The sequence below is a fragment of the Macaca fascicularis genome, chromosome 15 (genome assembly GCF_037993035.2).
Source record: "Macaca fascicularis isolate 582-1 chromosome 15, T2T-MFA8v1.1".
Taxonomy (NCBI): Eukaryota; Metazoa; Chordata; class Mammalia; order Primates; family Cercopithecidae; genus Macaca; species Macaca fascicularis.
In genome coordinates, this window is record NC_088389.1 from 16,116,219 (window position 1) to 16,128,432 (window position 12,214).

Sequence of the window (12,214 nt, forward strand, 5' to 3'; positions counted from 1 at the left end):
GAGGACGGGCAGGGCACGCACTGGCCCCGGCGCCCACCCGCACCCCTCCCCAGGTCAGTGCGTGCCCGAGCGTGTCTGGGGGGCGCCTCCGCGGGGAGGGGCAGCGGCACCGGGGGAGGGCGGGGGCGTGCTGGTGCGGGGCTCTCTGGGGTCTGTGAGGCTGTGTATCCGTGGTTGTGATTCGTGTGTGTTTGCGTGGCTGTGTTCCCCGGACCCTGGGGATCTGTGCCTCGCTGCCTGTGCCTTTGTGGATCCGTGCGTGTGTGTGTGCGTGTGCGTGTGCGTGTGCGTGTGTGTGTGTTGCAGCCCCTTCCAGCCTCCCAGAGAGTCACCCCTTTGTTCTGGCTGGCACTCCTGGGGCTCCAGGTCACTGCCCTTGGTATGTCCCATCTGGGGCCCAGAGAAGGAGAGCTGTGGCCTGGCTCCCTGCTCCAGAGGACCTGGACGGGGGCAGCCTCTGTGCTTGGTGGGGCTATACTGTCACACCACTTCTAGTGCTGGGTGCATCACCCCCTGGATGCTCAGAGCTTGCCCTAGCCTCCTGACCAGAGCCCCAGGGCCAGCGCTTGGGGCCTCCCGGCAGCACTGCTCAGTGGCCACCTGGTACTCCTCAACAGCAGCAGGACAGGCCCAGAGAGAGGCACCAGCTGCCCAAGGTCACACAGCTGAGTGATGGAGCTGGGATTCGAACCCTAGTCAGTTGCTACCCACTGGGAAACGACTAGGTTGGGTCAGAAGCTGGGAGACCGGGGCTTGCCTTGGCCTTGCCTTGTGATTGGGGTTAAGTCACTGTCCCTCTGGGCCTCAGCCCCACAGACCCCTTAGCAGACCATCCAGTCATATTAGGAGTCGCTGAGGCCTCAACCCAGGGGCCTTATAAGGCCTGGGTGCTTAGCCCGTAACCCAACTCCATCCTAGACCCCTGTCCTCTGTGAGGCCTCCTCACGACCCAAGTTATTTTAGATCAAGGAATTGGCAGGTGCCAGCAGGGCGGAGGGGCTTAGATTACCAGGAGGGGGCAGGGCAGGGTCGAGGCCACTTCTCAGGGCTTCACTGTGGTTGTTCCTGGCCCAGGACACTCCCCATCCCATGGGCAGCTGCTGAGGGGCACCTGGCAGCTCCTACCCCCGCTGAAGCACACTCAGCAGGAAAAGTGGCTGCCACTCCTGCCTGGGGCAGCAGGGACATCAGCAAAGCCGCTTCAGCTCCTACTGGGTGCCAGGCCCAGAGTAGCAGAAACCCAGGGCCGAGATGGACCCTAGCCGGCCCTCGAACCAGTCTATCCTCCTCCCCATGCCTCAGTTTCCTCCCAAGGCAGTGAGGATGAAACGAGGCTCCCCAGCCCTGTGCTCAGCCTGTGCCAGGCCCAGTCAGTGGGACCCCACCCCCGCAGCACAGAAGAGGGGTCCAGTACAGCGTGGTTGTGCGGTGCAGGGCAGGTTTCCAGGAGGCACCTGCCAGTGTGGGAGTGGAGGGCAGAGTCCAGGAAGGCTTCCTGAAGGAGGTGGCACCTGAACTGAGTCCCACACAATAGCGAGGTGGGGAAAGGCATCCAGGCATTGGGTACATCTGCCAGTGGCAACTGATAGGGTTGCAGGGGGAGCAGAGGTCAGCTCACCGGGACCTGTCCACTATGTCAAGGGGCCCAGGCTTTGTCTGGGAGCCGAGAGGGCAACACATGCAAAGTTGTAAGCGGGTGTGTGATGCGGTCTGATGCCTGCCAGAGAAAATCCTGCAAATGGCCTGGCAGGGTGTGGAGGCTTCGAGACCCACGTGGAGGCGGGGGCAGTGGCCCGGCCTCTTGCTTAGCACAGGACATAGTGGTGACCAGACAGATGGAGAGAGCCTGGGGAGTGGAGGGTTGGGCAGTGGCTGTGCAGGGCTGTGGAGAGGAGAGGGGAGCCTTCACACTGACTTGGCCTATGGCTTGGCCAAAGGGGCCTGGAACTGGGACTCAGGGAGGGCTGTTCAGAGCCTGGGAAGCCTGTGGGGCTTCTGGGGCCTGTCTGGGGGGCTTGGATGTCTGGAGCTGGGGAGAGAGGCCTGGGCTGCCTGCACAGGGATGGGAGTCCTTAGAGCCTGAAGCCAAGTAGAGAGGGTGGTGTGGGTGCCTGGGGTGGAGGTCCCAGTGTGGGTGGGGTTGCTGGCTGGAGGGAAGTGTGGCTGTGGTGGTCGTGAGTGGCCTTGGGGAGGGCTGGTGGGTGGGAGCGAAGAAGTGGAGGCCAAAGGTGTCCAGGGGGCGATTCTGAGATGGGGGGGTGAGGTGGGGGAGGTCCTGGGGTTGTGGCAGCACAGGCTGGGGTCACAGATGTGATTGGGCTCATGGGCAGGCTGAGGCCAAGGTGGGGGCAGTAAAGCCTCAAAGGATGGGGGTGCAGGGACCATGCGTGGGGCTGGGTGCTGGACCTGTAGACGTGAAGGGCCTGGGACCGCCTCATTTTGACAACTATAAAGGGCTGTGTTCATGCGAGTGGCTCCTGTAGATTCCTCCACCTCAGGCCTCTGTGTCCGTTAGAGGATCCCCATCCAAACCTCATCCCAGACACACATAGTTTCTGGCCACCTCCCGCCTCCTGGCAGCTTCCCTCCGGCCCTGGGGAGCGTTGTCAAGGCATCTGAGCAGACGCTGGCCTCGCGCCCTGTTTTCTGAGAGTTTAGAGGGGAGCAGCTCTGCAGCTGTGTGGCCGCTGTTTATGTCCCTCGGTGCCATCTTTACCGTCCCAGCCCCTCCAGTGGGAACCCAGGTAGATGGGAGGGGCTACTGCCCTTCTGTGACAGGTGAAGCCAGGGAGGCCGGAGAGGAAAGGTGATTTCTCCAAGGTCACTTTCCCAAGGTGACTTTCTCAGGGAAGGTCCTGGGCCTTCCCTGCCACCGGCAGCCCCCTCTGCCCTCAGACTGCGTGTCAGGCCTGGCACACACCGGTTGCCTTGGGTGTGGCTTAGCAGAAGGTGAGTCAGGGTGAGGAGGAAAATCCCTCCCCAGCCCAGCCTGTGCCCTTGTCTTGCAGAGCATTGACACGGCTCCCGGGACCTCGGCAGGATGGAAGGTATGAGCCTCCTCTCCTTTTGCCCATTGCCTGGGCCTCAGTGTGCCTGACTGTTAAGGGGGTGCACTCTCAGGGAGACATTCTGGGAGGGGTTGGAGAAGGTTCTGGGGCTGCCAGAGGGGGCCTGGCTGGGAGCCTCCAGGATCTTCCTCTGGTGCCAGCTCCAATATTAATTTTAGAAGTGATGAGACTTCCCCAAGGCTCCTGAGGGCCCCAGCACACACTCTCTATGCTGGATTTATAGAGCTGAGACCCTGCCCCGTGGAGAGGCCACAGATACACACAACAGCAGGTCTAATGAGGACAAGTCCCTATACCTCTCGGGGACTCAGTTTCCCTATCATCCAGTGAGGGTGGGCCTTGAGGAAGTCTTGGACTCTCCTGGCTCCTATGGGCTGGGACTTAGAGGGAGACACGGGCGGGCAGAGAGTCCAGAACGGGCCCGCCCGCAGCTGCTGGCAGCACCATCCGTCCAGTCCCTGGCACTGTGCCTTGGCCTGGGCAGCTCTTAAAGACGCTCGGCGGACCTGCTGCTGCTGCTGCCTGAGCTCCAAATATCAACAGCCACAGGGCTGCGGCCTCCCCACCCCTGGGACAGGAGCCCGCAGGAGGAGCTGTTCTTGACAGCTCCTATAGGGCTCCAGCCTCGTGGCTGGGAGGGCCCCTGGGAGCCACCCAGCCCACCTCCTCCCTCCAGCCTCAAGGCCCACCCTCACTGGAAGGGGCAGAGAACCAGAGAGGGACAGGCCTTTCCTAAGTCACACAGCAGGGTGGGATACAGCCAGGTCCTCTATTTCCCTGGGAAGTGGGGAGCCTGAGAGCCCAGGGGAGGAGCCTGGGTTCCGGTTTGGGTTCTGGCATCCCTTGAGCAGGCCCTGCCTCTCTCGAGCTCAGTTTCCCTCTGCCCGGTGGGGCTGTGGCCTTGCTGGGATCTAACAGCAGGCGGGATGAGACAGAGGTTGGAGCCAAGCTCACCACCCTCTCTGGGCAAGAGTTCTACGTGCCCACCACAGCCCTCCACCCCGGCAACCATCTCCATGGCAACATATGTTGTGGTTGCTAAGCCCATGTTGGCACTGCCAGGGGAGGCGGGTGATGGGCCAGCCCAGGGCCTGAGAGGGGAAGGGCAGGGGACACGGGAGACACGGCAGGACGGGACCATGGGCTGCTGCTCCTCGAGTGACCCCCGCAGAGAAGACGATCTGAGGGCCAGAGGTGACCGGCCCCTGGGGTCCAGCCACCCACAGGGAGGCGCCATGAGGGTTGGCGGCCCAGCCCACTGGCTGCGCGGAGAGTACTTAGCCTCTAGGCCTTTGCCTCCGCCCGTCTGGCTGCCTGGGGCGCCCTCCCTTCCCAGACCTCTCCCAGGCTCTGAGCTTACTCACATCCCTGCTCACTCTGGGCTGTGACTTGTCTGCCTCCCTGACAGGAGCGCCAGCGGTGTCTGTCCCTCCGCCTGGGGCCCAGCACAGGCCTGGGACTCCAGAGGTGCCTCTGGCTGTGGGTCCAGCGAGTGACTGAGCCCTGCTCCCCTTTTCTCTCCCACAGAGAAGCTGAAGAAAACCAAGATCATCTTTGTGGTGGGTGAGTTGCGGGCAGGCGGATGGTGCGGCAAGGGTCTTCTTGCTGGAGGGAGGCTCTGGAGGGAGCCCGGGCCTGGGGCTGCACCCTGGGCTCTGCCCCTCCCTCGCTGGGAGACCCTGGCAGCCCCTGTCCCTCCTGGGACCCTGTGTCTTGGGGTTTGTGAATGGGCGGGCGTTTGCAGGCGGGCCTGGCTCGGGGAAGGGCACCCAGTGTGAGAAGATCGTGCAGAAGTATGGCTACACCCACCTCTCCACCGGGGACCTCCTGCGGGCCGAAGTCAGCTCAGGCTCGGCCAGGGGCAAGAAGCTGTCGGAAATCATGGAGAAGGGACAGCTGGTTCCGCTGGTGAGTGGGCCCTGGTGGGGAGAGGGGCAGGGGACGACGGTAGCCCTGACTGGGTGTCCCACCAGCAGCAAAGCCCACGACACACAGGCAAAGCTGATCGTAACCGCCCCGGCTCCAAACCCTTCTGTAGTTCCCCATTGCCCTGGACAGAAAGTTCCTTCCAGAAGCTCCCAAGACCGTGCAGGACTCTGCCCTGCCCCCCACTCTCCCCCTGCCCTCCATCCTCCAGCCACCCTGGCCTCTGTCCCCTCAAACCAGCCATACTCTTTCTTGCCTGGAATATTCTTTCCTCTTCAGCTTTCAGACTTCCCTAACTCCCCAGATTTGGCCTAAGACCCCCCCAATTTTCTACTCCAGAAGCCCCACTTCTCTTCCCGTACAACCTGTGCCATGCTTGGAAATGGAGAAATATCTGTGGAATGTGTGTGTCTCCTCACCAGCCCCTGAGCTTCCCAGGGCAGGGAAGGTCTGATTGTCCCATGGCCACGTCCTCGGGACCCAGGACAGCACCTGGCTGGAAGGAGGGGCTCAGTGAATACTGTCTAGTGAATGCATCATTCATTCACTCAGTCCAGGTCCCCACAATTCCGAGGAGGCTTCCTGGAGGGGGAGGCTTGTTTGGGACATTTGTGTAGGGGAGAGGGCATTTCAGGTGGCAGGACCAGCTGGAGCAGAGGCTCATGGCCCCTTCCTCATTTGCTGTGCCCCAGGAAACAGTGTTGGACATGCTCCGGGATGCCATGGTGGCCAAAGTCGATACCTCCAAAGGCTTCCTGATCGATGGCTACCCGCGGGAGGTGCAGCAAGGAGAAGAGTTTGAGCGACGGGTAAGGCACTGACCCAAGTGGGGATCCTGGTGGGCTGGGGCAGGATGAGATTCCCATTGCCGTGGGCGGGCCTGCGGGGGCTGCGATGCAGGTCAGAGTTCTGAGCAGAGGCTGATGCGTGGAGTGTGGGTGAGGAGGAAAACCAGGAAGACTTCCTGGAAGGGCAGAAGAAAATGTGTAGAAGGGGAAGCGCCAGGCAGGGGAGCTCCCAAACCTGGGCTCAGATTCCAGCTCAACGGCTTGAGATCTTGGGCCATCCTGAACCTTAGTTTTCCCATCTGCAAAATGCAGGGAATGGGGGGACCAGGTCACAGCTGCCTTAAGGGGCAGTGTGGGGACTGGACAGGATGTGCCCTTCAAATGTGGGGCTTGGCTCCCCATAAACACACAGAAGGGCAGGGAACAGCATTGGCAGGGCTGGAAAGGCAAGGCCAGTGTGGGGAGAACAGAATATGCGGGCAGGGCGACAAGGGATGTTCCAGCCTGGCTGGAGGCTGCAAATGCCATGAAGGGACCTCGGTCTCCTTCCAGGGCTCATGAGGAGCCTGGCTGGAAAGAGCAGGCCTGGAAAATGATAGCCCTGAGCTTCCTAGCACGGGCACCCTGCAGACACACCTTTCCCAGGGCGAGACACCTCACACACACACACACACGTGGACACTTGCACACACACGTGCACAAAGCCTGCAAGTTCATACACGCAAGGCCGGGCATGTGCATGCGTGCACACACACAGCAGTGGATACTGCACTCCTCTACATACATGACACAGATGCAGCACACATATGCAGGGATGCACACATGCTCGCACACATGGCCCTGTGCACACACATACACCTTTATCTCGGTGTCACAAGGCTGTATGGGAGAAACAGATGGGACTGTAAGGGCCTAGGAGGGAGAGGTCAGCAAGGGCTGCGGGGAGCCTAACCAGCATCCCAGTGGGCTAGGGCAGGATAAGACTCCCATCCCCATGCCCCATTCCCATGCCCCGTCTCCGTGGGGCCTTCTGGGCTTCTGTAGCTTCCAGCCTTATCTGGGGGTAGGAGGCCATATTTTCTGACCTCTGAATGGCTGCACGACCTCAGAAAAGTGTCTACCCCACTCTGCCCCTCACCTTCCCTATCTGAAATGGGGGTTAGCTGGATTCCTTCAGACTTCACCCCGACGCTGTGTCAGGTGCCACAGTTCTGAAGGATGTCCTGGCCTGGCTCACACGTACCAGCTGTGTGGTCTCACCTGTGACCCTCAGGGCCACATCTAGAAAATAGAGTTCATGAAAGTCGGCCGGGCTCGGTGGCTCACGCCTGAAATCCTAGCACTTTGGGAGGCCAAGGAGGGCGGATCACTTGAGGTCAGGAGTTCAACACCAGCCTGGCCAACATGGTGAAACCTCATGTACTAAAAATACAAAAATTAGCTAGGTGTGGTGGCGGGTGCCTGTAATCCCAGCTACTCAGGAGGCTGAGACACGAGAATCGCTTGAACCCGGTTGACGGAGGTTGCAGTGAGCCAACATCACACCACTGCACTCAAGCCTGAACGACTCTGTCTCAAAAAAAAAAAAAAAAAAGTCCCCACCCTCCCAGAGCTATTGTAGGTGCCGCTGAGGGCGGCAGGCTCAGGCTCAGCCCTGGGCCCAAGCCTGCTATGGCCTCCAGGGGTCCAGGCAGCTGGTCTTCTTGGCTCTGGACACCAGGGGGCGTCAGGGCTTCACCAAAGGAGGGAGAATCAGCCTGGAAGTGTGGCCGGTTCACACCCAGAGCTTTTCTGGAGACTGGCAGTGCCCGGTGTGGGCTCCTCGGGCTAAATGCCCATTGTCCTGACCGGGAGACTGAGGCCCCACAGCCAGAATCTCAAGCCCAGAGGCTGAGCTGGCTCTCCCAGATTTGCCACCTCTGCCGGGGGTGTAGAAAGAGCCTACTGTGCTTGGTTCTGGAGACCCAGATGAACCAGAGATGTGAGCCTGTGCCCTGGAGGAGCTCAGTAGCTGATGGATGATGATGAGGGGCAGGTGGCCTTGAAGTCGAGGTCAGACTGCTGGGTCCAGGCCCGCCTTTGCCCCCATGGCAATCTGTAAGACAGAAGCAGCTGCTGGGTGGCGCGGAGTCACTGGACAGGAGGAGCTGTCCTCCCTGAAGGCAGCTGATGCTGTCACCCCGCATCCTGAACTACGCAGGAGCTAGGGATGAGCGTCAGGATGAGTACCACAGGCGAGGACAAAGGGCTTGCTCCAGGTCACACAGCTGGACGAAGGCAGGGGTGAGCCTGGGTCCAGGTCAGTCTGACGCCAGAGGTCAGGCTGCTTCTCGCCTCTTTCCAGCTGTGTGGCCTTGGGCAAGCCTCTTGGTCACACAGCTGGAAAGAGGCATGAAACAGCCTGACCTGAGAGGCAGCGCCCCAAGGCCTTGACAGGGGCCCAGGGCCAAAGGTGCGCAGAAGGCCTTGGGGGCTGGCCCAGGCAGTTGGAAGCAGGAGGCAGGGCTTGAAGGTCCCAATCCCATTCCTAAAGCTGTGGCAGTCACGGGTGACTCTGGGGTGGCTGTGCCCTCCCAGGCAGGCAGCTGTGGTGGTCGGATTGAGCGAGGCAGGGGCTGCAGAGCCTTATTCCTCTTGCCTTTCCAAGGCGTCCCATGGATGACATGACGTTCTAATGACAGTGAGATTGCTTAGAACCCCCCAGAACTCAGCAGCCACTCACCCCTTCCCTCATCCCTTGTTCCTTTGTCAAAGGACCCCAAAATTGTGAGACAGGTGCCTCCCTGCCCTCAGGGGCCCTTGGGAGACCTGCTTAAGGAAAGATAAAGGCACTGGGAGAGGCTGTTCCAGGAGGCTGGGAGTACTGGGGGGCAGGGGGTGACATCAGAAAGACTGACCTGAAGAAGTGAGCTTTGAGCTAAAACCTGACGCTTGGTACTGAGGTGAAGGCGAGTTAGGATCAGGCTTGGGGGAGAGGGCTCCCAGCAGAGGGAACAGCATGGGCACAGGTCTGGCACGGAAGGAGGTGGATGAGAGCCTAGAACAGAGAGAGTCAGGCTCTCTGAGTCTGGCAAGGAGTGTGGACTTTCTCCTGAGGGCACTGGGGAGCCATGGCAGAGGTTTGAGCAGGGGAGTGGCAGGAAAGATTGGCTTTAGGAAGGTCTTTCAGGCTCCCTTGGGGAAGGGATTGAGGGTCTGAGGGGGTATCTGTTGGGGCCTCATAGATGGGAAGATGGGGAGGAGATGGCCCTAGGGGGCGGGAATGGGGTCCCTGTCACATGGTGCCCACCTGCAGATCGGACAGCCCACACTGCTGCTGTATGTGGACGCAGGCCCCGAGACCATGACCCAGCGGCTCCTGAAACGTGGAGAGACCAGCGGGCGCGTGGATGACAATGAGGAGACCATCAAAAAGCGGCTGGAGACCTATTACAAGGCCACAGAACCCGTCATCGCCTTCTATGAGAAACGTGGCATTGTGCGCAAGGTGGGCCCCATGGGCCCAGGGGGAGCTCCAGGAAAAACGGGTTCCTATGTGGTTCAGCCTCAGCTCGCTGTGTGGCCTTAGGCCAGCCCCTCTCTCCAGGCCTTGGTTTCCCCACTGGTTCAATGAGAGGCTGCCGTCAATTAGGTTGGGCTCGGGGAGGCAGGCCTGGCCTCTGGGACCTGCCACAGTGAGGCCCACCTGGCTCCACCTGGTGACTCAGCCCTCACGGCTCATCTCCCCACAGGTCAACGCCGAGGGCTCCGTGGACAGTGTCTTCTCCCAGGTCTGCACCCACCTGGACGCCCTGAAGTAGCAACGCTGGAGCCACTTCCCCAGCTCAGAGCCCCGCCCCACCCCTGTCCTGATTCGAGGTCCTCCTGGCCTGAGCACAGCAACTCCACCCTGCCCGGCTGAGCACAGACGGAGGAAGCCACTTATCCTGTTTTCATGGACAGCTGAGCACTAAAGGAATTTCTAAGGACATTTGGTTTTACTGCTTTTCTCTGCTTCCAGTCGGAGTTGATTCATGTGCTTGTGCCCACGTGGCCGGGAGTCCCCAGCCCCTCACCCTCCGTTCCTCCTCAGCCTCTCTTGGCCAGCCACCCCTCCTCTAGCTCTGGTGGGAGGCCCAAGGCCCTTCCTCGCACAGGGCATTTCTGGCCTGAGGACCTGGTGCTGAGTGGCAGGGCCCCTGCTCTGAGGGGCTCATGTTCAGGCACAGCCGGTGCCAGCCTGGGCTCCTCTGCATCTTGCTCTGTGGCCTTGGCCCTGACCCCCATCGCTCTGAGCTTATGTTCCATGCCTGGCCCTTGCCGGGGCCTGGACTGCACAGGCAGCAAGGTCATGGGCTGAGTGGGGCTTCCTGGGCAGTGGGGGCAGCCCACGCCAGCCGGCCCAGTGGGCAGTGCATTGGCTTCCTTGGTGCAAGAGGCTCAGAGGGTCTGAAAAGGGCATCTCAGTGGCATGGGTGGGTGGGGAGTCATGTTACTGAAATTGAATGGGGGAGGCCCGATGAGGTGGCTCACGCCTGTAATCCTAGCACTTTGGGCAGCTGAGGCAGGAGGATCACCTGAGGTCAGGAGTTCGAGAGCAGCCTGGCCAACATGGCGAAACCCCTTATCTACTAAAAATACAAAAATTAGCTGGGCATGTTGGCGCATGCCTGTAGTCCCAGCTACTCGTGAGGCTGAGGCAGGAGAATTGCTTGAACCCGAGAGGTGGAGGTTGCAGTGAGCCAAGATTGCACCACTGCACTCCAACCTGGGTGACAGAGCGAGACTCCGTCTCAAAAAAAAAAAAAAAAAAGAAATTAGGGGAATCATGGTCAGGGTGAGACCTGAAGGACTTCCCCCTGTGTTGCCCTGGACACAGCCCACCCTCTCTGAGCGTTTGCAATTCTAAAACGGACTCAATGTCCCCCTCACCTCCACCTCAAGGTCAAGATGAGAACACACTGAGTGAGGAGTGTATGCTGTCCATTGCCACGGCCATGGACCGACCAGAGCAGCCTGGCCCGAAGCGTGCAGGGCCCCAGATGACTTGGGGACACCCCAGAATCCCCTGGGGAGAACCCTTCCTGCGCTCTTTCATTTTTTGACCTCATCACTGAGAAAGGCTCAATTTGGTGCTCATGTGTCCTTAACACCTGATGTGGCCCAAGCTGGGCTCCCTTTAAAGCCAAGAGAGCCTCTGTGGGCCACGCCTGCCCGAATGAAATCCGAACAGTTGGGGCTGGTCATGGCAAGTGGGGCTGGTTTTTCATTTCCATTGGTTATTTAAAGTTTCCCTTAAAATAAACGATTTTAAGTTATAAAAGGTGAATCTATTGAAAGAAGAACATGAAAGAAATAAACAGGAGTTCAGCAGAGGTAGCAGAAGACAGGCATGTAGGGGGAGCCATCCTGTCCCAAGGGGGTTCTGGGTGGCAGGGGCTGTGTGGAGGCCTCTGCTGCTGGTCCTCAGTCTTCTGCATTGGCAGCGTGGGGCACACAGGGCTGCAGCAGGTTCCAGGTCCTGGGTCCTGCATCTGTCAAACCGGATTCACGCACTCACACTCACACGCACACACACGCACTCACACATACACACTGACCCACACATTTGCACTCACACACACATGCACACATGCATGCACACTCACATTCACACACATTTACACGCATGTGTACGCAAACCACTCATACACATCCACATACATTTACACACTCACAGTCACCCACTCACACACACACTGACCCACACACTTGCACTCCCACTCCCACACACAAACACACTGGCACGCACACACACATTTACATGCCCACATTCACACACGTGCACACACAAACCACTCACACACATTTGCACACTCACACAGTCACGCAGTGCACACACCACACACACGTGCACACATAAACCACTCACATTCACTCTTACACGCACACACACTGTCTCAGACATCCATTCTGTCTCAGGATGAAGACAAAGTAATAAAGATAAGGAGGCGGTTTGGTGGGTGGGTCCCAGTTCTTTACGATCTACCTAATCTTTATTTTGATCACAGCTTCATTCATCCGGGTGAGTCCCAGTTTGTGAAACCTAAGCTGATTCAAATTGTCAAACGATTCACCACAGAATCACTTTATCCACGTAAACAATACCTACCTATCATCTCTCTCCCTCTCTCATCTGTCTGTCTAGATACAGATGTCCCCTTTGCTGAAAACTTGGAACCACAAAAAGCTTTAAAGCCCTGGGAACCGCCACACCGTCCTTGCCACCGCAAACCTTCCTTTGGGAATTTCTTTCATGCATGTTTGCTCGTTCTGCAAACATTGCTGGAGCACCTGCCGTGCCAGCAAGACAGAGGCTCAGAGGCCCCTGACCTGCTGCGATATGGCTCCCGGCACGAGGAGAGGCCTCTGTTCGCAACATCCCATCAGACCCACTCAACCAAGACCGGTTCT

The 12,214-nt window shown here is 59.3% G+C and overlaps 1 protein-coding gene across 3 annotated transcripts; it reads left to right on the forward strand.

Moving 5' to 3' along the window:
- On the forward strand, positions 1–9,752 carry AK1 (adenylate kinase 1). Of its 3 annotated transcripts, none has more exons than XM_005582147.2 (7): positions 1–53; positions 3,009–3,047; positions 4,596–4,631; positions 4,813–4,976; positions 5,687–5,803; positions 9,078–9,269; positions 9,514–9,752. In XM_005582147.2, exons 2-7 carry the CDS (start codon positions 3,041–3,043, stop codon positions 9,580–9,582), a joined length of 585 nt encoding a protein of 194 aa, XP_005582204.1. In that variant the 5' UTR covers positions 1–53; positions 3,009–3,040; the 3' UTR covers positions 9,583–9,752. The 3 variants fall into 3 exon arrangements, with proteins under 3 accessions (XP_005582204.1, XP_015292002.1, XP_005582203.4); XM_015436516.3 differs by lacking the exon at positions 1–53 and adding an exon at positions 2,657–2,744; XM_005582146.5 differs by lacking the exons at positions 1–53; positions 3,009–3,047 and adding an exon at positions 4,169–4,262.
- The last annotated feature ends 2,462 nt before the right edge of the window (positions 9,753–12,214 follow it).

What these genes read in the sequence shown, in the direction of transcription:
- AK1 (XM_005582146.5), top strand. Translation starts at nt 4,208, where the DNA reads ATGGGCTGCTGCTCCTCGAGTGACCCCCGCAGAGAAGACGATCTGAGG. An exon ending in AGGGACAGCTGGTTCCGCTG is followed by an intron (nt 4,977 to 5,686) that starts GTGAGTGGGCCC and finishes GCTGTGCCCCAG; the next exon opens with GAAACAGTGTTGGACATGCT. An exon ending in GAGAAGAGTTTGAGCGACGG is followed by an intron (nt 5,804 to 9,077) that starts GTAAGGCACTGA and finishes GCCCACCTGCAG; the next exon opens with ATCGGACAGCCCACACTGCT.